The following is a 24,446-nucleotide window of genomic DNA, read 5'->3' on the forward strand; positions in this document are numbered from 1 at the left end:
CAGATGGCAGTGTGGAGGGAAGCTGCTACCTTATATGCTAGCAGAATGCAGGGAAGTTGCTGCTTTGTATGCTAGCAGAATCCAGTATGTTTGTCACGTTGTTCCTTGGTTAAAAAGTGTTAATTTTTCTCTTCAGCCAGCAGCTGCAACAGCTAGTGTTACTACAGTTACTGCTGTAAAGCCTTTGAGTACTGGAACACCTGTAAAACTTCCAGTTACAGGACCACCTGCACAAGCTATCTCCCAAAAGGCAGTCTCTGTGAAAGCAGAGGGCACAACAGTAGCACAGACCAGCGCTTCTACAGTAAGGAAAAAAAAAAGTTTTTAATTAAAAATTAACATTCTGTATGTTCATCAGAGGTTGAAGAGACAGTGCAACATCTAACAGTCTCCTCTTTATTTCCACACTAGGAGATGCTAGAGAATGTGAAGAAATGCAAGAATTTTCTTGCTACGCTAGTAAAATTGGCGTCTAGCGGACCTCAAGCCCCTGAGATGGGGCAGAATGTGAAGAATCTGGTGCAAAACCTACTGGTGAGACTTTTTTTTCAAAACAAAGTCTGTGTCATTTGTCTGTGGATTTTTTACATTTACTTTATCGGAGTTTTGTTCCTGTTATTTTATAGCTTTTTTTTTTTTAAAGCTCAGGAGTTGGACTTGTGGCTGAATGCATCTGACCCTTATTAAGTCTTATGTTATAAATCTTACTTTTTTTTAACTGAAACCCATGCTGTGTTATTTCCCCTCTCACATTTCTTTTTCACTTTATGCACACAGGTAACCAACAGCAGGAGGAGCTGGTAGTATTAACAGAACTTCTGGGTTTATTTTTTTCATGTTAGTGTAGTTTTGAGTCCTCAGTAGCAAGAATCTGATGTGGAGGTCGCAGTGCAGCACTAAGTCCATACTACTGCTTTACTCCAAGACAGAACTGAGCAGTGGCACAGGAATGACATTATCAATAGTTTAAAACAGTAGGATGGAGCAAGCAGTGTGGTGGCTGCCAAGATCTCTCCTTGCAGGTGGCTTCCGTATGGTGCTCCGTGCTGTATCCCAGCACAGCTGGGTTTTCCTGGTAACGATTTCTCCTGCCACTTCTTGTCATGGCATTTGACCGCTGCTGCTCTGTTGTTGTTCCACCCTAGCAGAAGGCTGTGTGCTGGTGGAGAGGGGTGGCTTTGCTAGTGGTACCAAAGGGCTTTTCAGTCTGGGAAGGTGTGATGTTGACAGGTCTAATTTCAGAGAGCAGATTGTTTGAAGAATGCAGCCTTGCAAAAATTTGATTCCTTAGCCTCTGTCCCTACTGGACAGTACACCTTCCTTCTGTGGGAAAAATTGAGTTGTTCTTTCTTGTGCTTACAGTACTTGTTGTTTTTTGGTTTTGTTTCTTTTTAAAGAGCAGTTATTAAGATATGTTAGTACATTGTTAACTGCACACTTGTTTGCTTTTTGTAGTAGTTTAAAATTCTGCTATTCAGTATGTGTATTATTTAAATGCAAAATAAAGTTTTGTGTGTATGAGAGAAATGAGTAAATTGCAGCTGGGCAGCAGAATGATGCTTAAGGCAGCGTTTCATGAAGTGGGTGTCAAGTACCCTGTATGCACTGAGCTTTAGTGTGCCAAACCACTTGCATCGCTATCAGTGAGACTTTGGTGACCTGTGTCTGCATCTCTGTGGAATCTAACAGGCAACAGATCAAGTGGCTAAATGGGAGAGCTGCTGGAAGCTCTGTTTGTCTGCAAAAACACAGTCTCTAAAATCCCTGTCCTGTTTATCTAGCAACCTGGAACAGTTTCTCCAGAGGTGAATGTGGGTGAGAGGAGTAGTTTCTCAGCAGAAATGCAGATTGGTGTTCCCTTTGTGTGTTTATGCCTTTTTGGAGGAGGTAATGTTCTTGATGATGCTGGGATGCTGAGGAAGGGCTGCAGAGTCTGGGGCTTAACCCTCTGAACAAGTGAAGGGTCTCAGAAGTTTACTCCAGCTTCCTAACCCTCCCAAGCCCTTGAGTCAGGTGTTTGTGTTGGGACAGGCTGGAAAGCATTAAGGAAGGAACCAGTACTCTGCAATTCAGAGGACTGTTACTGTGAGGGTATGCAGAAATGTTTTAACTGCGTTGGAAAGGCTCTGTTAGATGCTCTCTTATGCTGTGTATGCAGTAGTCTGCAACTGTCTTACAAAAACTGCTAAGTTGTTATTAGTCTTCGATGTCTCTAAGTTTATTTTTATGCAGATAAACTACCTTTACTGAAAGAAGTATTAGTAGTTGATTTAAAATATATCTGCATAACAGTGAGATACTCAAAAGGATCAGTGCTGCTTATAAAGTTTTTTCTATCCCTTCACTTCAGTGACTGGGTGTGAACACCTATCCCTAAGTGTGTTAACTGCCTGTAGCTGAAGAAAGCATAAACAACTTGGGTAATACTATATGAACATTACAACATTATTCTATCCTGACTCCCCTTTTTTTCCTTTTTTAAATAAAGCAGGAAAAAATCATTTGAGTACTGAAATTTAACAATGATATGATAATCTAAGTTTCCATGATCTTTTGATATGTCTTGAGGTGGTTTTATAACATACCATTGTAATTTTATAACATATAATTATATAACATACAATTGTAATTTTATTTTTCTCTTAGGAAGCAAAAATTGAACCAGAAGAATTTACAAAGGAGTTGTACACAGAGCTTAAGTCATCTCCACAACCATATTTAGTTCCTTTCCTCAAAGTAAGTGGCTGGTTATGGATATATAGTATTCAAAGAGGGAAGGGAGGAGGACCAAAAGAGAAGAGAGTTGGGGCATTCAGATTTTTTCAGGTCAGTTGAAGAATGGTGCTTAGGTTACCTCTGTGACTGTTGTGCTTGGAAAGACTTTCTTAAGGGGAAGAGCAGTTTTTGAGGAGTAATTTTCGCTGTGTTCCTAATGTAGAGTAATTGCCCTCTAGGTGTTAGTGGAGACTGGTGTGTTGGAAGCTGTGCATCTAATCTACAGTAGAGCAGCTGTGTTAAGATGACCTCCTACTTTCTCATCAAAATTGTAGCAATTCTGAATTCTAACTCAGAGGCTAACAACAGTGGCAATGCACAAGCTTATGCCATGTTAAAGATCAAAGAATCTGCATAAAGCTATTCATCTTCTGCTCGCTTATGTTTAGCTGGAGGAAGGAAGAACCTCTACCCCTTGCTCCAGAAAGGGTCTGACAACACTACTGTAGCTTAGGAAAAGAATTCCGGGGACTCTACTTCTGTTCAAGCAAATAATAATATAAAGGAAAAAATGCTTCCTTGAGACTTTTAATCATATTATAGAATGGTATTAACAAAATAAAAATTAATTATATAGCAAGCTTTAAATCTCAGTGAAAACATGGAAAATTATATTAAATTTACTAAATTCCGATGTACACCATCCTCTTAGGTTTGTTAGACCTGTACATTCATTATAGGCATGATGGTGAATAAAGGAAGAATAGTTAAGTGGTATAGCTGGGACAGAGTTTTTCTTGTTTGTCCTTTTCCTTGGTATTGGACAGGCCATATAACAATGCATATGGTAATGTTGATAGTGCTCTAGATGGCTGGTGCTCATCTGCTCAAATCTGGGATAAAAATTTTCCTTACAATGGCAACTTTTAAATGCCTTGCTAGCAAGTTTACCATGAGTGAAAGAGTGCAATCTTCTCTGCAGGACGTTGGGCTGAGATGAGAGATTCAGATTTGATATTAGAAAAAAAAAAATCACTGTTAGGATGGTCAGGCATTGGAATGGGTTGCCCAGGGGGGTGGTGCAGTGACCATCCCTTAGGTGTTTAATAGGATCTGGATCTGGTGCTAGGTGATGAGATTTAGTGGTTTAGGGGATACAGTGGTAGTGCTGGGCTGATGGTTGGACTTGATGATTTTAAAGGTATAAGGTCTCATCCATCCTTGATGACTCTATGATACATAAAATTTTATGATTGGTCATTTATTACCTGTTTAATTTCTGGAGGCTTCTTAAATGGCTGTACAAAAGCCAGAAGAATAAACAGCTCTGAGAATGGGTTTTCTGCATGCAGTGTGGCTCTGGCTGCAGAAGGACCAGGCTGTGAGTACAAGGTCAGTGTGACTGGCACTCACAGAAGGGCTCAGCTCTTACAAGAAGCCATCCAACGATGTGAAGAGCTGCTACACTTGATGCAGAGAACTCAAGGCAATTCTGCAGGGGTTAAGTTGGGTTCATCAGTGTGGGTCAAACCCTGCCCTGTCACAGCAGAGCTCTTGTGTGTTTCTTCTGCAGTGCACTGCCAGGTACTGGCATCATCTAGGCTTCTCTGATTTGGGCAGTCTCCACACCATATAATCCTTGGCATGGTGCTCTCTCCCTGTTGTGTGCTACATTAACAAAGATATACTGTGACTTCAGAAGTGTTGTTCAGACATGGTCAGATTTAGCTGACTTTGCAGTGTTGCCAATCCTTTAAAACATCTTGCACCCAGATTGTCTTTTCCTGAAACACTGTAAGGTTGTGTGGCTGATACACACAATTAGGTTGATCTGTAACTCTGAGCAGCTGTGACAGGACTGAGTGCCAACTGGAGGATGACTTCAGGAGCACTTCTCGAAGGTGCTAAGAGGATCAGTGCTGGCCTTGTTTGTGGGGGAAATGTTTGCAGCTTGAGTCTGGAAAGAAATGTGATACGGCTTTTTGCCAATCCACTTTTAGCTAGTGAAGTGGAATTTTAGGGAGGTCTCTCTGGAGCCAGCTCTTATCTTCGAGCTGCAGGTTTTTGATGAAGTTGTGCATGTGTTTGGTTTTGTCTGTTCCAAGAGGTGGAAAAAGTACTGTGGCTTTGGCTGTGAAACCTGCTTGATTTTCAAGTCTGCTGGATGCTTTTGGTACAAAAATTGCATCAGGAGCTAAGCAGCTTTTTAAAATAAAAGGAAGTGAATGTTAAAAAACAGATGGGATGCAAAAGGTCCAGTTGTGCAAACAGTGTGATTACTTGGTACACTAGCATGTGAGACATGCACCTTTTGCATGAAGTCCAAAGTGGCAGCACTGTGTTAGGAGCTCTTAGAAACTTTGGCAACTGTTAAGAGAGGAGGAGAAAATACAAAGGTTTTCAAGAATATACAGGTAGCTGCAGAAGTGATTTCCCCTGGTTCAGAGCCATAGCAGATTATAAAACAGTGAAGGAGAAAAATCTGTAGAGAGTTTGAAGATTATTCTGTCCATTAACCTTCTCAAGCACAGCTGTAGTAAAAACGAGATGTTGCCAGATTCCTTTACTTTTCTTCTCCTTTTGCAGAGGAGTAGCTGGCTGAGGTTGTGTTGCTGCAGCTCTACAGACATTATTAAAGTGGTATCCCCCCCTAGTGTAGATACAGCTGTATTGGTATAAAAGTGTCTTGTCTTCAGAGCTTGTTCCTGACTTTATTGGATAATTCGTAGCTCCCTGTCAGGCTCCATGAAATAAACACAGCTGTTCCAATATAGCAGGGGTTTTTGGCAAAACAAAATTCTTTGAGGTAATAAAGCAGTTAAAATCATATTACTCTGAAACATAAATACCAAATTGAAAAATCTAAACAGAAGAACAAAGTTATATGCGAGTTTCCCCATAGATGGGATTACTGTGTGTAGCGTAGCTGTGGTGATGGTTGACCTTTGCTCAGCTGGTGTTGGTGTTGTCATCTTGACTGAACAAGATTGTCATCAATTTAAGTGTGCCTGAAATCTAGCAAAACTTGTTTGCCATTTATTGTCTCATGAAAGATTTAATTGGAAAAGGAGGAAGAGGATTCAGTTAGAAATGTATTATTATTGTGGAAAACTCTGCTGCTACTACATCCAGCGTTTTTTCATTTTTTCTTTTAGAAAAGTGTGCTTGCCTTACGGCAGCTAATGCCTGATGCTCAGAGCTTTATCCAGCAGTGTATGGAGCAGCCAGCTCCAGCCCAAGAAGAGGTTTCCACTTGTCCCTCTGCAGCACCAGTTCCTTCCACAGGAGCGACAACCTCGGCTGTAGCGACAGCTGCTCTTCCAGCTGTAAAACCCTCACCTGCAGCGGTCACAGCCCCTGTAGCTGTCACACCAGTCCTTGCCAGCACATCAGCAGCAGCTCCTCTGCAGGCTGTGAAGGCTGTTCCTTCCCCGGCCACCGGGACAGTGGCTCTGGGGCCTGCAGCTTCCGTCCTCACCGTGGCATCGTCGGCGCTGACCGCTGTCCAGCCTGGCAAGCCAGTCCTCACCTCTGCGCTGCCAGCGCCCTCTCTGCAGGCTGCAAAGCCAGTGCTGGTCTCTACTGTGGCATCTTCAGCAACAACCCCTCTCCAGCCTCTGAAACCAGTCGTGGGAACCCCGATTGCCATTAAAATCTCGCAGCCCAGCTCCATCGTGGCACGGTCAGCAGGTGCTCCGCAGGTGGTTAAAGTGAAGCAGCTGGTAAGGTGGATTCTCTGCTTCTCTGTAATAACCAGCCTCCTTTACTTTGATTCTTGCCATTTAATAAAGGGGATACCAGTTTGGACCTCTGGTTCTTTTTTTGTTTTTTCTTTTAATATGTGAAACTAGTCTGTCATGAGTCCAGCAGTTATGTTTGTGATAGTTTAGAAATGCTGAGCCCTTGCTGGAAAGGTGAATCTAAGGCCGAGCTGTCAGCTTGCTCTATTGTAAGACACATTGACCACCATTTCACCAGACTGAACACCCATTTTGAGAATCAGAGAAATACGAGGTCTAGCCCCCAGTAAGACCACAGCCAGGCTAGGTTGGCACCTGGAAGAAAAGGTAGGAAATGCAAGTGTCAGAAGCAGAAACTGCTGATGAGATTCTTACATTAATTGCTCTTGGATGTCCTGTTAGGGCTGTGCCTCAGCTAGCCACCAGGGATGCCAGTCACTCTCCCCTGGTAGTTCCTGCCCTGGCTACTTGGCAGGCACAGGTGGCTTGATATTGTTCAGTGATATGTTATCAGAAATGCATGAACTACCTCAAGGAGCTTTTCTGAGCTGAGTTCTGACCTCCACATTTACTAAGACATGTTAATTATGAAGTCGTCCAAAAGTGAGTTTTTTCTATCAGGCCTCATTAGCTAACAAATTCCAGGAGGAATAACTGTCTTATTAAAACAATACTCTCAAAAGCAAAGTGTTAACATTTTTTATTCTTGGCACAGGTTAACTTCTTGCTAATATTAATATTAAATACCAAGAAACTGTGGTTCACAGGTATACCCGAAAGAGCAACTTTGTGAAATAAATTAGGTTTGACTTATAGGTGTTTAAGATACCAAGTAGCATGGTGTCCAGCTGGTCTACCTGTAAGTAATGCTTTCAAGTATTTTGAGAGAATCAGTCTCCCTCTGGCAGATAAAGAACTCAATTCTTGCAAAGGAATTCCTTGTAAAGATTAGTTTTCTTTAAAAAGTGGGAAAACCATTAGACTTCCTGTGAAACTAGATTTACTTTTCACAGGTATGGTAGGACATCTGCTGTGTGAGTTTTCTTTTTAGCTTGGATATTGTGTATACTTGATTTAACAGTGTTCAGACCCCTAAAATGGTTTGTCTTTTTAGTTCCTTTCCTTTCAAAGGGAATAAGGTAGATATAATGCAAGAATCCTGCATTCTAAATAAAGAGTTCATGCTGTGGTAGCGTAAGCATGAGTTTTCACCTTTCCAGACTTGCTTAAAACTGTATGGGATGGATGGGGAGTCCTTTTTCTGAGTGGATTTGTTAAATAAAAAAAAAAAAAAAAGGAAAAATAGCCTCAACCCCAAAACTCCAAAGAAGAGTTATTAAGCATATGCACTGGCATCTTCGCTAGTAGTAGCTAAAGTCAAATTGGAAAAGGAGTTGGTACTCATATTGTCTTTGAGGACTAAGTTTGAAATTCCAGCCAGAAGAAAAGGAGAATTTCTTAGGTAGTACAAGGGCAGGAGAACAGTTTGTTGGCTACACAGCAAGGCTTGTAATCCAGGGGAAAGGTTGACCATCTGTACAAATAGGCAAGGAAGCTTAGCTCCACACAGGGGAGTCAAAACACTTCTTGAATTTGATATTGGTGAACTCAAGAAATGGCTTCTGCCTCTACACTGCTGCACTGTGGCAGTCTGCTGCAATTGCCTTTCTTTGCTGTGCCTTACATATATTGAATTGCATACAAAACATGTTTTTATCCTCATTTGGGTAGGCACAGTGATTAAAATACTTGCTCTTCTCAGATGCAGTTGAAGGACTGAGTTGACTACTTCACAGCTTGGCCATATCAGGAGCTTGGTGTTTGCTCAGACAACTTACTAGCACAAAGGGCAAGTCAGTAGAAGTGGCTGTATCTCCTATGGCTATCCTGGTGCCTTCTCTTGAAAGGGCAGAGGGTCTATATTCTCCCATAAGAAAGCAAATCTGGACCTGCCCTCCCTAAACAGAAGGGTCCTACTGCCAGCTGAAAAAGGAAGCACACTGCCAGCTGTGCAAATCTGTCTGTACAATGCTGCCAGCAATTCTTTCCCTTTTCAGCCCACAGGGATGTTTGATGCCATACACTCCCTCTATATGACCCTTTCTAGTTTTGGCTTCTTGTGCTTGAGAGAATTTGAACTTTCACGTGCCAGCTCCATTATAATATTGATGGTGCTCAAGAGTGCAGCACTGCTGTATTTTCATATCAAAATTCTGACTGGAGCAATGCAACATGAAACTTTTCATTTCTGTAGCATTGTTATCAAAACTCTGTGTGGACACTGAGGGGCCCGTTCTTCAGGGGTACTGTTGGGATTGACTGCACTACTGTGCTGTGGAAGTTGCATATTTGGAAGGATTTTCTCAACACCACCTCATTTAAGGTTGTTGGCTTACAAAGACTTTTCATCTTGGAAATAAAGTTTTTGTTGCTCTGGTATTGTTTTGTCTCTTGTTGAAGCACAATAAGTGAAAATTTACATTACCAGATGCTGGCATCCATTGGTGAGAAAGCTGCTGTGAGATTACAGCTTCATGTCAGGTATAACCAGCTAGGGGTTTATGGTGTAAACCCCACAGTTAGCAGTGAGACACACTGCCTGGAGATTATTAATGATTGAACCAAGGAGTGAAGTGTTTATGCTGTTGCAACTGCTTGCTCTTAGTGAGTTGTTAGTGTCTTGGCCCCTTGGAGCTGAGCTTTCATGAACCACCTTCTCCATTATTTTTGTTTGTCCTGGTTATTGCTCTTGCATTCAATTAATGAGGCTTCCTTCATGAAGCAATATTGCCTGTGTGTGATGATACCTGAGCATTCCTCTGCTGATCTCCAAACTTTGTTTTATGAATGTAAAACAGGTTCAGTGAGGCTAATCAAAGTCTCTTTCAGGCAGCTGTCTCTTCATTGTCAGCTGAATGTTGTGTTGCATTTTTTTTTAACCTAAGAACATCAATAATTTTATTCTGATGTCTGTGTCAGCCTGCTTAACAGGGCACAAAGGAACAGTCCCTTTTCTTTATTATTTCTTGCTGCTAACCTGGAGAAAGGATATTCTCACAGATATTACTGATGCTGGTAATGCTTCATTTTGGCATTGGATCCATGTTGAAATTTCCAGTATTCTTGTTCTCTCCCATTGCAGCTCTCAAGGACTTCTAGCTTTTGTTAGTCTAGAGTTAGAATGGCAAACAGACAATGAGCTCTACTGCCAGCACATCCTCTCTGTTTCTTGGCAATGTAGCCTCCTTGGTTACTTGATTTACATCCCAGTCTCCACTTTGACCATTCTTGTAACAAAGCTATCTCTTTTCTGTTGTCTGCTGTACCTCAGTCTGGAATGCTTGTGTTTCCTCCTGTGCTGTTGCAGTGTTTTGCATGCTGAGGATGAAGCACCATTCTTCCTGGTGATAAGGAGGATCTCTAGGTGTGTGTTAGTGCTAGTGCAGCCTGTGAGTAGTGTGTCCAAGCTGCTTGACTCCTCATTAGTTACCTGAACTCACAAAAGATGCTGCTGACATTATTCACAACTTGCAGTTTTGAAAGCTGGATCTTTCTGAGAGATCAAACTGAGCTTTGGGAAAAACACATAGAAGCAGACCTTAGCATCTGTTCTGCTCCATGAGTGCTGTATATGTGAGCCTCATCTCTGTCCACAGTCTGTCCCTGTATTCCTGTAGTTCTTTCCTCCTCTAGTTCTTAATGTTAACTGTCTGTCAGGTTTTCAGATACCAATTTCAGATCAGTTATTCTATTACTGCTGCTACACCAAGCCTTAGTGCTGACAATACAGAGATGATTGAGAGGTTATCTTGACTCTTTGATACACAAAGTATCTTTTTGTGAATGTATGATGCTTATGTTGATGCCATGTATTAATAGCAGAGAAGTTTGGTGACAGGAGAGAGCCTAATTTCTGAAGTATTGTAAATGTCAATTCTTTAATTACACTTGTGCAAGTACCCTCTAGACTTTCTGAAGTAAGAATGAAAGATGCAGAGGAGAAAAAAGGCTTCTTGACTCTGACATTTTCTTCTTTAGCTTTCTTCTGCTAAAAAAATAGGATTCAGTCTGAAGATGTTGATTTTATGCTTTGGTGAAGTAACATCTTTCTACTGCCTGTAATCAAGAACTTTTTAAAGCATATATCAAAGCTGCAGCCCACATTCTGCTAGTTAGGAGGCTTAGAAGTGAGATTTTTAGGGATGCTGCAATTTTATTACTTTCTTGCATTTTAATAGCTGCCCCTGCAGAGGAAGGATTAGTATTTATGGGCTGTGCCTGTAGGTCTGTGCTGTGGTGACATCCTGCTGTCTGGTTTTGTTTCTTTGAAGAGTCTCTTTAAACAAAACTATGAACTGCCTTCCTTTTTACCCTTCAGCTGTGTGCTGATGTCTTTGTGTAGAGGCTCTACTTGCTATAGGTGTTGCTATTTATGTGCTTCATGTTCCTGGCAACTGTTTAGGTGTATTTTAGCTTAACGCTTTGAAACTCAGCGTCTCAATTAACAATTGATGTTGCAATTCCAAAAACACATCGGTAATTTTATAGCATGTACTCTTTAATTCTTAGCAGGTACAGTATTTTGTGCAAGACTTCAGTTGTTTTGGTGTTCTCCCTTTTTGACTAGGTGTTTGTGATACCTACCCTTTTGAAGTTACTGGCAGACTCACTCTTTAATGGTTAGCCTGCTGAGCAAGACTTACATAGAGGAAAGCCTCTCAGTGTAATGGCTTGTGTGATAATTAGTGACACTTGTCAAATGGAGTCATCAGTAGAGAATAGAGGTGAAGTGTCTGTTAGAGCTCACTGAATGAGCTTAAAGCTCACTGCCACTTGTTAAGATTTCTTGACATGAAGTTTAAAAAAAAAAAAGGTCTTTTCTGAGCATGCTGTTTGCTTTAAACTGAAAACTAGACAAGCATACCTGCCCAGTGGCACTTCTGGCTAAATTGAAACATTGATGCTGTTTACTTCTCTGTATTTTTATCTCTTCTCACTGTTGATATTGGATATTCCACTTCCAGGTAGTCCAGCAACCATCAGGAGCCATTGTCAAGCAAGTATCCACACTCCCACAGCCCTCAGTGCTCACCCTACAGACATCTGCTGAGAAGAAAATGCCACTGAATACACTTGTTCAAAGCAGCCAGTTTCCTGCAGGTAAAGTGCAAGAACCCCTTTCATGGAGAAGGGGGAGGACTGCTGAGGTGTAGAGATAAATGCAGGCTGTTGGTGGATTGTAGGAGTGCAAGAATGTGGCTGTCTGTCGGGAGCAAGCAGCTCTGTGTGTTGTTGAACATCTTTACTGTCTGGAGCTCTGATGAGAAAATCAATGTCACATCTACTTCTGGCACTTGTTACGAGCACGTCAGTCAAATATTTGTACTTGTTAAAGTACTGTGACTGAGCTCCTTGCAGTGAACTTCCTCTAAGCTGATGATTTTGAGAGTTGCTTCATGAGGCCTTGCTTTTTCCTTCAACAGGTTCAGGTTGGTGCTCAATAAGAGTTTGCCTCAGCCAGTGAGTTTTCACTGAAACATTTCCCTGGCTAGCACAGAAGGGAGGGTGTTTGCTGGGAATGTGTGAGACTTTGGGCCATACAGAACTTGCAGAATGTAAGATTCTAGAGTGTCTGGTTTTCAGATGGACCCAATTAGTTGTTACTGAGTCTGAGTAACCTTACCTAGAATAATTAACTAACTAAACAGTTGTTTTAGCATTTTTCTTTGTACTACAGCATGCTCTTTGTTTTGTTTTAGGTTCCATTCTGAAGCAAATTACCTTGCCAAGAAATAAAATTCTGTCGCTTCAAGCATCTCCTGTTCAAAAAGTGAAAATGAAAGAGAATGGAGCAACTTCCTTCAGGTAAAAATGAACAATATCAGAAGTTAAAGTATAAAAGGAACAAAAGGAAGAAGCAAGTATAGAGATGGGAATGGAGCCCAAATAATAGCAACTTTCTTCAGAAGCTTTTTTTCTGATACATGTTTTTCATGTCACAATACTCATGGGCAATGGGTAACCTTAAAACTTCTACACAGATGTTAATTATTCTTAGTGTAAGAAAACTGTCCTGGTGAGGTTGGGTTTTGTGTCAGCTTGTCACTAACACGTTTTCCATCCTATGAGTACAATTACTAATCTAGTTATCTTGTAGTAAAGTCTCTCAACAGGATTAAAGCAGTCAGAACCTCTGTTTTTTGCATATAGTCTGATAGCAGTGAACTGCTACTTGGACTGGCTTGTAACCTGTCTAAAGCTCTGTGCTGCATTTCAGAATCTTTAATTATCTCCTTTTTTCTGTGTGTATGGTGAAAGTCTTTGACTACATGATTTCTAACATGTTCTCTAGGCCTTTGGATTGCAAGAGTGCTTAAAGCTTTTATTGCTGGCAACTGATTAACTTTTCAAAGGCAGAAATTATTTTTGCAGCTATGAAGTGTGATATTTTAACAGAGGTACAGACTGCCATAAGCATTATTAGTCTTACCACTTCAGGGCAAGTTTGACTTTGCTCTTCCACGGGAAAAAAGCAGACATGATGACACCCTCTAACTTGTTGACCAGTTGACTTATCATCTGTTGAAAGCTGCAGCTTTGAATGCACTGGTATACACAGAAAACTGTTGCTGTTTACAGTAGCATACAATATACGGTGAACACTTAAAAAGAGTGGTTGCCAGAAGCTGAAATGAAAAGCTCATATTTAAAGCAACAGCTCTGTTCATCTGCCTCAAGGTCTTATGAAATCTACTTTAGAATGTAATGTGGGATGTAATTTTGGGTAGTGGTGTTTAAAAAAAACAGCCCTTCATAAATATAGTCATAAAAAAGGCAACAATGAACAAATCATACCAAAAAAAGAAAAAAAATTTCTGTGATCTTCCAAATTGAATATATTCGCTGTCTTACATGAGAAATTTGAATTTTTGTAAATCATTTGTAAATCATCAATTTGAATTTTTGTAAATCATGAATTGTTAGATTCGTAGCGTAGGAAAAAAATTGCTTTTACAATGTGATTCAGTAGAGATTTCTCTTGCTTTTGGATTGTGATCTTCAAAGTAGCATAAGTCCATGAGAATTTAGATAGGAAATCTCTAACAAAGAATTTGTCTTTGGATACACCCTTGGTGTTTCTTCTTTTCACTGCTATAATCAAACTTTCTTACCTACGATCAGTCAACTGCCGATCCTGTGTGAGGCAGAGAGAGGCACCATGGCCTGATTTCAGGTTTTGTGATGAACTTTGTTACAAGCAGAGAGTGTCCTGTAATTGATGTGATTACACATGTGGCACTAATGAGAGTGCCCTTACTGTGCCCTCTCACTGCAGTGTGTCATGGAGCCTGACTCCCTGTGCCGTTCTGTGACTGGGCTAGGTTAGGATTTGAGGACATTCTACTCACTGAGCTGTACTTAATTAGCTGCAGTTTGACCTTGTCTGCTCTTTAACACGCTGCTTTAGGTTGCCCGAGATAGCAGTAAAAAGATTTGTTTGCCCCCAAAGCAAACAAACACAAAAAACCTAACAAAACACAAAGCATTCCAGCCTTCTAGGTGTTGTTTCAGCTAAGCATGGACATTGCACCATGGCATGTCAAGAAATAGCCTGGTTTTGAAATATCAAGATTTTTTTAAACAGATCTACACATTTCTGTAAAGAATGTGCCAGAGCACTCTGGGGAAAAAAAAATCACATATTTCATCTTCAAATATTTGTTTTGAATTTATTCTGTTTAATAGAGTTTTTCTCCAAAGCACATGCAACTTTCTGGCTTGGCTGGAATTGTTCTGGCCTGGGTAGTTTTCAAGGATGGTGCACAGAGGTTTGGGTTCAGTGTGTCTTCCTAGTTTTCCCTTTGACTCTTGGATAAAATGGAGTAAATTACAGGGATTCAGGAGACAAGTGCGGCCGTCAGACACCAGAGGGTGCCACAGACTCAGTTTTCAGGCAGCAGGCAAATTCACAGATGTGAGGTGTATCTGCATTGCTTGGGCTTCTTTTGCAGTGAATATCCAGTAGAAACGTCAAACCTGACTTTTTGTGGTCTATCTCTCAGAACTCCTGAGTTCTGCTTTCCACCTTGTCCTAGTAAACTTAAATCACTGGAGGCTTGTAACAGCTGGGTGAGTTTTTCCTGCTCATTTCTGAGTGTGACATGATCAAATGTAAAGAGCATTAAAGGAAGTGGTGCAGGAAAGGGTGTTTATGGGGGGGATTGCTGAAAGTGAAAGCAAGTCAATATCCATCAGAAACACCCTCGTGTACACTCTGTAATATTTTAAATTTATCACCTTAGTAGAATGATTTCTACAGCTTACTCAAAGTACATGACACCTTACTTAAAATGATTGAGGTTTGTTTGAACAAAGAAAAAAGAGTAGTAAAAAGTGTGAACTTACCATGGCTTCTGAAAATTCCATTAATCTTTAGTGAGCACTTTTCTAAGGAATATAGTGGTAATTTCTTTGGGTTAAGTGAAGTAAGTGCAACAGTGTTTTCATATATTTCATCAAAGCTTGTCTTAATGCAAGCTTAGGTGTCTCAGTGAAAAAGTTAGAATTTGTACTGAACAGTACAGGTATGCTTGCATTTAACTCTTGTATGCTTGTACCCACTAGAGAGACTGTGTGCATGGAAATAATCAAGAAAATAGTAACCTGTTAATGGCAAGTTATAAAGAAATTAAACTCCTCTCTGTAGAAAAATGGATAGATGTACATTATAGAAATTTATCTGTTCTTTGCTTGAGTGTTTTGAGTATGTGGTCAGATTAAAAGCAAAAATGATTTCCTGAAACTGCATGCTATGCAGTTGTACCTGGGAAGGCAAGCGTCCTTCCTGGCATTCCATAAACAGTTCCACTGGAGTAATGTCAGGTTCCAGCACCGATGGCTTGTGATGTGTGTTCCTGGTGCTGGTTGTGCTGATTTTGTCAGCAGATATGTGGCAGCCACTGTGCTTCATCTGGATTCTTGTTTCTGCCATCAGCAAAGACTTCTCTGTAGTGGTCACTGTGAAGAGGAAAATGGAATGCCCCTGTGAAGATCAGTTAGCACTCAATTATGGTCCCATGAAGGTTCATTGACATGCTTGTTGGAAGTTCAGGGTCTCTGTTAGCCTGACACTTGGAGCTGCTCAGCTGCTGGTTGAGAGGGAAGGAGGAGGGAAGCTGTTCTGGCACTCTTGGCTTCAGCTTTAAATTGTAGCTGTGGACATCTAACTGTTCTGACAGTCCTGGGATTTAACACTTTTCTTAGCATGATGGATTTGGGGCACGGGTCTGGTTGGGAAGCTATTGTGTCTAGTTAGACATAAAGCACTGGAGCTGGTTTGAGAATCTGTTGGGTCTCCTTTTCCCTAAACACACTCACACATAGGAACTGCTAGCCACTGAGGGCACACGAATGGAAGGAGGGGTAGAAGGTGGCTGGACTCAAGGCTGGACTCCTTTTCTGTCTGGGTCTCTCACTGGAAGTTTGCAGAGGAATTGTGCCATAGAAATATACTGAAACCCAAAAGAGAAAATGCATCTATAGTTTTAAGAAAAATATCCTAACATTTTCTTGTGTCTTTTGAGTATTGCTTAACCTCCACCCTAACTCATGTTCTAATAACTTTAGCTTCTGCCTCTAGTCAGTCAAAGGATAGCCTCCAAGAAATATCATTTCACCTTAGAATGACAAATTCCTGGCTAACCCTTGTTCAAGAGTTATTGAGGCCACGCAATGTTTTCTGAAGGTGAACTTTATCAAACCTTGCCAGAGAATACTCTTCAAGAGGGGTGTGTGTGTGCTGGTTTTGTTTTCTGTGTTTTCCAAATAAAAAGATGTTCAGATTGAGTGATTTTACTTATCTGTCCCAATACTGTGGATGTCTGTTTTGGATTGGTCCTAAATCCCTGAAGCCTCCATTAGGGCCTTTGTCACATTGTGAATTAAAAATGCTTTCTCTTGATGGTCTGAACTCATTTGATAAAAACTTGGATTGTTTCACTGCCAAAGTAGTGCAAAAACTTTTCCCATAAAATTCATTCAGTATTTTAACTTAAATGATCTCTTAAAAAAAAAGATTAGGCTGAAGCACACAGGCTATTAAAGCTAGTCTGAATGATGTTCACCCTAACTGAGTTTTTATTATTAACATACAGTCCAAAGCTGCTACATGAGAATCCAGCTAATGATGTTATCAGCTAGAGCTCTGGCATGGTGCTTCAGAAACAGTGGCATCTTCTCTGCTATGTACACAAGTATGGTAGGACTGATCCAAAGTACAAGGTCTGGATTGGTTTTAGTAAGTAATCAAGGAGTGTTTGTGTCCTGTGTTTTAAGGGAACTCGCTAAAGAAAACTGAAGATCATGTCTGTGCTAATAAGCCTGTGCTTTAAGCCTCAGTTTGCAAGATATGCATCTTGGTTAGAAAACTAGCTTGTTTATAGTCCAGTGAGTCGACATTTGACTTCATTCTACACTTGGTTCTACCTGGTGAATTAGTTTTAGAACAAATTTCAGGCTGCGAGAGTGGTGGTGCAGGGTTAGGCGTTGTGGGAACTTTTAATCTGGGTTTAACTCAGTCCTAGGTTTCCAAGCTGGCTCAAAATTTCAGTTTCATATAAAGGATTTGCATGCCTAGCAACTGAGGCATTAGCCAAATTAATGTTTCAAAGCCACGTTGCAAAAGTGTGGGAGCTTTAGGAGCTCCCTGTCCACACCCACGCTGAACATCTGTTGCATACAGGAAATGTGAATGTGGCTGCTTGTTGATAGTTGAGACTTTTTCATTGTGTCTGTTCTAAACAAAGCATAAAATGTTGGTCTCGTCTTTTGTAGAGATGAAGATGACCTGAATGATGTGACTTCTATGGCTGGGGTTAATCTCACTGAGGAGAATGCCTGCATTTTGGCAGCAAACTCTGAGCTCATTGGCACAGTGATTCACTCTTGTGCAGATGAACCATTTCTGTCTCTGGAGGCTCTTCAGAGTAAGATCTTGAACATAGGTGAGAACAGAGCACACACAGCAGATATGTGTGGATGTATTGTTCCCTTGCCTCTTTCATCAGCCTGCCTCCAGTCTTTGAAGAAGGACCTGGAACTATTATGATCTACCATCTCATGTGTTTCCACCAAACAGTACTGAGTTTTCACTTCCCCTTCTAGGAAGCAACTGTCCTTTAAGGTTTTCTTTACATGGAAACAGTATGAAGCACAACCAGAAAAAAGAAACTGATGCCACTTTAACATGTGAGAAGTGAGCAACTTTCTTACTATTAAACCTAATGCAACACTTAACAACCATAAAGGTGCTAGCCTCAAAACACTTAAATGTGCTTTTTCAGTCTCAGCAGCTTCTAACTTGTTGCATTACACTGACTTCCCTAACAGTTTTTGCATTCGTCTGCCAATCGACTAACATTTGGAAGAAATTTCAAATTTGACTCTATTGACTAACATTAGGAAGAAATTTCAAACTTCCAATGCAGACAGAGCACAGCTTTGTTTATGACTCCCTTCGTGGAAAAAACTTCTGTTAATTTTATATAAAAGAGATGTTTAAGCTGTTTGTCTGTATAATGAATAATACTGTGGAATGTATGATGAATGCCTGTGTTACAGGAGGTTTCTAATGTAGCTATCATTTCTTTTGAGCAAAAATAGTAAGTGTTGCTTAGTAATGTTGTGTTAGGTCAGAGCAGGGAGCATGGAGCTGTGTAGCAGCACACTGGCTGGTCCCAGTTTGCTGTTTGTCATCAGCAAACTTCATGCTTGTTGCTCAGCTCCTTGCTCGTGCCCTCTGCCCAGTACTTGCTGTACTGGAACACTGAGTTTTACAGCTGGGCATCCAGGAAAGCCTGAATGTACAGTCACAATTCTGTCACAGTGGCTTAACCACGTGTTCACAAAGTCTTTCTGTTTCCACACACAGGAGCCAGCCTGTGACAAGCATGTAACCTGCAAATGCTGCCTGTGACCTTGATGCTCCTGCCCCAGTCAGATGACCAGATGTGTCATCTCGAGCTGTATGGGGCATAGCAAATGCTGTGTTACTAGTGGCAAAGGGAAAATGCACATCAGGCCTGGTGCCTAGAAAATATTCTCAAAGTTCATTTGAAGATGAATCAGTCATTTGTGGGAAGTGGCTATAAGGAAAAATAAAGAGCTCTGCAAAAACAGAGAGATTATTTCTAGAATAATTTGCTGGTTGTGGGTGTAAAGACATTGTGTTGAAGGATGGAAAATAGAAGCCTGGCTGTTTCATAGCTAGAGTGGTAGTTGTTCCAAATTAATAATAATAATCATAGCAATATCAATAATTCATGTTATAAATGATAAGTGGTTGTTTGCAAGGAAAGGAATGCTGCCAGGGAGTAGAGCAATTCAGAAAGTTAAGATGTCTGCTTTTGAATCGAGCCATCTCCGGATTAAGAAATGTGTGTGTAGGGAGGTTTTGAGGTTTGGGGGGATTTTATTTTGTCTTTGAGTTGGTGTTTCAGTAATCTGATAGTCTAGTGAGAAGCTGCAGTGGAAGTATTGCAAGGTGCTTGAGCAAAATGAGCTTTGCACTCAGTTAAGTTACAGGCCAGTGCTTACTGATCAAACAGGGGAATGCTTTGATTGTATCTGGGAAAAAACATTCTAGGTTCTCCCTGCCTTGTGAGATTGTCATTCATTTTCAGTTACAGTAGCAAAAGCAAATGAAATAGGTGATTAGTTTTTTTACAGTGCTCTGTTTATCCATTCTTAACACTTCGCTTGGCAGTAAATACTGAAATGGGTTTTGAAGGCGTGCTGTATATTGCATCATAAAGTCTTATAGCTGCTGTAAATGCAGTGCAGGGCAAGGCAAAGTGCTTCTGACAGGTACAGCGTACGAGGCATGTGGAGCTGCTGCCCGCCGTGCCCACCAGGGAAAAGCCGCAGCCGCCCAGGTGTCTCGGGGAGCCGCGCTGAGTGATGGATGGTGTCAGCCGAGGGAAGGCTTCTCCTTGGCAGCCCGCAGCCGCGCAAGGTCGCAGAGGTGATGCCCAGCTCTGGGTGCAGGGCCAGCACAGCCTTGCCTGGAGCTGGCACCAGCCTCGGCCGCAGCTGCTGAGACGCTGAGATCCAGCAGCAGCCCGGGAGGAAAGGTTGAAGGTGGCGGCAGGATGAGCCCGGCTGGGCTGGAATCCGCGCTGTCCCAGCGGCTGCTGTGGCTCCCTTGGCTCTGGCTGCCCCTGCCGGTCGGCCGAGGCACTTTGGAGGGTCTCGTGTGCCTGGAGTGCGCTGCAAAACCCGTTCCTGCTCGTCAAATAAATGTCATGAGTTGTTAACAAGCACGGTGTCAAGCAGGGCAAAATGTAATTCTGTATTTTTTTAATTACTGGAATTAACAGAATATGGCACTAATTTCTACAGCTACCGCTTCTCCCCCTCCCTGAACATGAAGCTTGATTTGTGTTCTTATTAACTTTGTCCTATAAATGACCTTGCAAGGAGAGTGGTTCTGGAGGCTAAGTGAAACAATGTCTATATTTTCTGAAGCTCCAGGCTAAGTTTTATTAATGTAATGTCTAAGATCTTTGAAGTTGTGACTTTACCAGGAAAATCATAATCTCCAAACCTTTATTCATAATGGGTATGACTTCCAGGGGGAACAGAATACCTGCTGTGCTAATTATTTCAATTATCAGCTACTACTAAAACACATAATGGATTTTCTCTGCTTCCACAGGTAAAAGGCATGACATTATGGAACTTAACTCTGATGTTGTGAACTTGATCTCCCACGCTACACAGGAAAGATTACGAGGGCTCCTGGAAAAACTAACTGTAATTGCTCGGCACAGAGTATCAACCCACAAGGTAAAGGAAATCATTAGCAAGTTTTGCTCAAAGTTTTCCTGCTTTGCAGCCTTGAAGGTAAACCTCTTCCAAGTGTGGGCACATCACAGGCAACATTTGCCTTCTCAGTATCTACCAAAGGCTGGTTTTAGCTGTGTCTAGCCCAGCATATAACTGTTCCATTTGATTTGTTGGACAGGTGCTCTTAAAACCCAGCATAAGACTGAATGCATATTTTTCTTCTCTTCCATAGCAGTGGTGGCTGTTACAAAAAGTCTCTTACAAGGTAAATGGAAAGCTGACTTTGAATGCTCTTGATGGTGGGTTGATTTAGGGACTTGTGTTTTCTTTATGCATTTACTCTTGATGGAATTGCAGTCAGTATTGGCTCAGTAAAAAGCCTTGGGAAACTGAATTGATTATTTTACTTTTAGAAAGTGCTCCATGAAGGCAGAGGCTCTTTTCATCTTAAGATTTTTTGTCCTCTTAAGTCTTTTTTTAGCTTCATTCAATATAAAGTATACTGTGTCCCAGTGAGCTAGTATCCCTTAAGATGCTTGTGTGGTGCAAATGGGAAGTGATAATTTACTGGCCAAACGAGCTCTTTCTTTTTTTCTTTTGTCATTCAATAGCAAGATACTAATCCTTACATCTTTCAATGTGAAGCTGTTTTAGAGAAAAAAAAAAAAAAAGAAAGAGAAGCAAATGTATCTGTCAACTCTTAGTTTCCTGTTTGTTCAGGTTGAGCTTTTTTACAAGAACTTTATACTTAATCAAATTTAACAAGAGCAACCAACTGATGGAATAGGAATTATTTTTGTACTGAACACTTTTTATTGGCTTTTCAGCACTGGAGCAGCAATAGTAAAGAGGGCAACTATTTGGAAACTTCTGAGTATTTATGGTGTTTTCTGGAGCAGTAGGAGTACTTCCTGGAAGAAGATGTAAAAGAAAATCAATACAGAACAAGTACATAGTTCTGTATGAAAAGACTTCAGAAATCTGCACTTGTTCTATGTTGTTTTCTCCAAAATGGGAGGTACTATTGAGCTTGTGAGCAAAAGTGAGGAGGAAGCTGAAGTCCAGAGTAACCAGTAGGACATAGTGTCTTGCAGACACCAAGAACAGAAGGAAATGGTTTTGGACAGTAGGCTGGATAGGGCTAGTTTCTTTCTCATTGAACTAAAGCAATAGAAAAACAGGTTTTTGTCTGATTGAATTGCCAGAAGCAGTGATAAGATTATAAGATTGCAATAAGCTGGCTTTCTTTTCCTCTTTTCTCAAAAGCAAAACAAACAAAAAAAAATCAAAAGTAACGGGCACAGTAATCTTAGAGGCACAGATACCCTCTTTTGTCAGGAAGATGGTATTATGTGACAGAGGAGTGTCCTACAGGATTACCTTTGTGAGCAATGCTATTGTGAGAGATGCTGACAGGCTTTTAGGAATCTAAAGTTCAAGAAGAGAGCACTGCAGGGTGCTGGAGTCCCGTTATGTATTAATATAGATATTTATACAGGCCTGTATTCCATCTGCCCTGGTGCTTACCCCCTGTTCTCTTTTCCCTCATGGCTTTTGATTGGTACCCCTGCACCATGTGGGCTACATCTACGCCAGATAAATTCCCAGAGTCTTTCCAGGAGGGTTGGGTGGTTGCTCCATAAGGGGTTTTGTACTGGCCCATCTTCATTACAAAAAGACAGCAATAGAGGTAGTTGTGGTGAAACCAAAGTAACTGTTGTTAGGGTGGGAGTTGGTGTAAAAAGGCCAGTAATTCATGGGATCATAGTCGGGAAACTCTTCTTCCCAGTTTGTTCAGCTCATGCCTAGCAGCTTTCACCTGATAGATAGCCCTGCAGAGAGAGTGAATTGGCAGGGTAAAAGCTTCATGCTATGCCATCACATAGACTTGTCAACTTCAGTAATTTTTTTTTGTTAAATTTAAGAAAATAAATTAAAATTAGACTTAATTGGGATAAAACTATGATGGTGATCTCTTTATATGAAGTAGGAATAGCCTTTCAGATGGTTGGGAGCTGCTTTCTGTGATGCAGCTCTTGTTGCAGCGCTCATGTAGAGCCTTTGGAAGACCATAAAGGGAAAGGGTTTTAATGTGGATTCATCCCAGCATGAAAGAGCTGCCATGCTCCTGTGGTTGGAGGCCCTGAGCTCATGGGAGCTGCCATGCTCCTGTGGTTGGAGGCCCTGAGCTCATGGCTCCAAGAGGCATGGTGTGGTGCTGAGCTATAAATGATGCTCCAAGAGAACATTTTCCCCTCATGCAGTAGCACTGAAACACCACAGCACTAAGCTGCATTATCTGTAGGGCCATGGGATGGGGGGGATAATGTTTCATCATAACAGCCCTGGCTACAAGTCATGATACAATGGGGCACAATGTAATGTTTTCTGTGTCAGCAATTCCCTGCTGAATGACCACAGAGATGTTCATTGAGTAGGACAAAATACAACTGGAGGTGTTCCTCTTCTAAAAATTCCTGAAATAAGCTATCTTAAATCAGGTGATGAGCTGAAATACTGTTACTGAAATAGATGCATCTATTTCTTGTCCCGTATAGGCTCATGGTAGTGCACTGGGGAGCTTCTGCTTGAGAGACTTACATTGCTGGTTGGTATAGGGTCATGGATTTGTCTTAAAATGTGTAAATATCTGGCTATTCCAAAGCGAAACACTTCTAAACTTTGGAAAAAATAATCTTCTGGTACTACAGCTTTCTTGTTTGTCCTTTTAAAAGGATTGTGGCATGGTGGTGGATTATTATAAACTGCTGCTTCAAAACAAGTTGTATTGATGTACTGAGAGTGACTCAGAAATAGCTTATGCTTTGTGAAGAGCAGTTAAAAAAGATTTGAGCATTGACAGAAGTGGAGAGGAAAAGGTTTGTTGGACTTTTTTGCAGAGCCACAGACTGCTTGGGAAAGTCTCTGGTTGCACTCTATGGTGTGTTTTGAGCCACAGTTGGTAATATGTGACAATGAGGTGGCTCATTGAAAAGGACCAAACGTAATACCAGAAAAGGGATTGATTTCATGCTCTGACTCAGTTGTGAAAATTCAGATCAGGAGACAACAATGCTCCACAAGAAAACTTTAACTTTCCTTCTGTCTTGTCATAGTGCACAACTGGGTGTGGGAAGAAGAGTCTGAGTATAGTGTCCTTGAATACTAAAAAGTGAATAACTGAAGTCATGGATAGTCCATATACTTAACATATAACCTTGCCTAATCCTGTGCTTCTTTTAGAATAGTTGTTTGTCAGAATTGTTTCAGTACAATGTGTGACTGGTGTAAGATAGAACGAAGAGACTCTGAAAGTACATGGTGGTTTTGGCTGATGAATGCCCCAGGATAAATTTCTCAGGAAAAAAAAAGGCAAGTTCACAAAGTAACAGAGAAAGAAGACAGCTGTAGGATGTGCACTAAAAAGTGGTACAAACAGGTGGCACAGACATGCCTCATCTAGAATGGGCTCCTTGTCTTGTGTTGCCTAATTGCCATCTGGCCAACGCATGGCTCAAGAAGTCTGTCTTTGGAAAAGCAGAGTAGTAAAACCAAGCTTTTCATTGCCAGTTCACCATGCTTTGGATCTTTCGTTTCTCTGCCTTTCTGAGCTAAAGTAAATGTCAACTCAGGCTTTCCAGTGGGGGCAAAAATAGAACATAAAATAAACTACTGATTGCTATTCTTGAGACCAAAAGGACCTCAGTCCTGTTTCAATGCCTGTGTGTCCAGTGATTGTTGGACTAAAACTGATCATCACTATTCACTGGCCCAGCTTCGTACAGGTGGCTGGACCAGATGACTTCCCTAGGTTACCTTTCAACATAAGCTATCCTGGGACTTGAAAGATTCACTGAGGCAAAAATACCTATTCTTAAAGCTATAACAAACCAGATATAATATATTTCACCTTCTTCACCCCTAAGATTCATTATAACTGGTTCCAGACCATCCCTCCAGTACATAAATAATCTTTTTGGAAATACCAGATGATGTTTGTTTCAACTTCTGCATTAAATGGCTGAAACTAGAACTCAAAGCACTAGAAATTTATAATGTCAAATCCTTTTTTTTTTCTCTTCAAAGGAGAAAAGATATTATGCCCTGCTGCTTTACAATTCTTTTTTTTTCCCTGACATGTTTACT

The 24,446-nt window shown here is 41.0% G+C and overlaps 1 protein-coding gene across 1 annotated transcript in view; it reads left to right on the forward strand.

The window, feature by feature from the left end:
* The window catches only part of TAF4B (TATA-box binding protein associated factor 4b), a 71,083-nt gene that overhangs the window by 19,981 nt on the left and 26,656 nt on the right, over window positions 1-24,446 (forward strand). The window contains exons 4-11 of the mRNA XM_058029649.1: window positions 137-304; window positions 412-534; window positions 2,647-2,736; window positions 5,871-6,437; window positions 11,480-11,615; window positions 12,215-12,320; window positions 17,289-17,458; window positions 20,170-20,300. Coding sequence (XP_057885632.1) covers window positions 137-304; window positions 412-534; window positions 2,647-2,736; window positions 5,871-6,437; window positions 11,480-11,615; window positions 12,215-12,320; window positions 17,289-17,458; window positions 20,170-20,300 — 1,491 coding nt within the window. The remainder of the gene's footprint in view (window positions 1-136; window positions 305-411; window positions 535-2,646; window positions 2,737-5,870; window positions 6,438-11,479; window positions 11,616-12,214; window positions 12,321-17,288; window positions 17,459-20,169; window positions 20,301-24,446) is intronic.

Source organism: Melospiza georgiana, chromosome 1, assembly GCF_028018845.1.
Source record: "Melospiza georgiana isolate bMelGeo1 chromosome 1, bMelGeo1.pri, whole genome shotgun sequence".
In the NCBI taxonomy this organism is placed as follows: domain Eukaryota; kingdom Metazoa; phylum Chordata; class Aves; order Passeriformes; family Passerellidae; genus Melospiza; species Melospiza georgiana.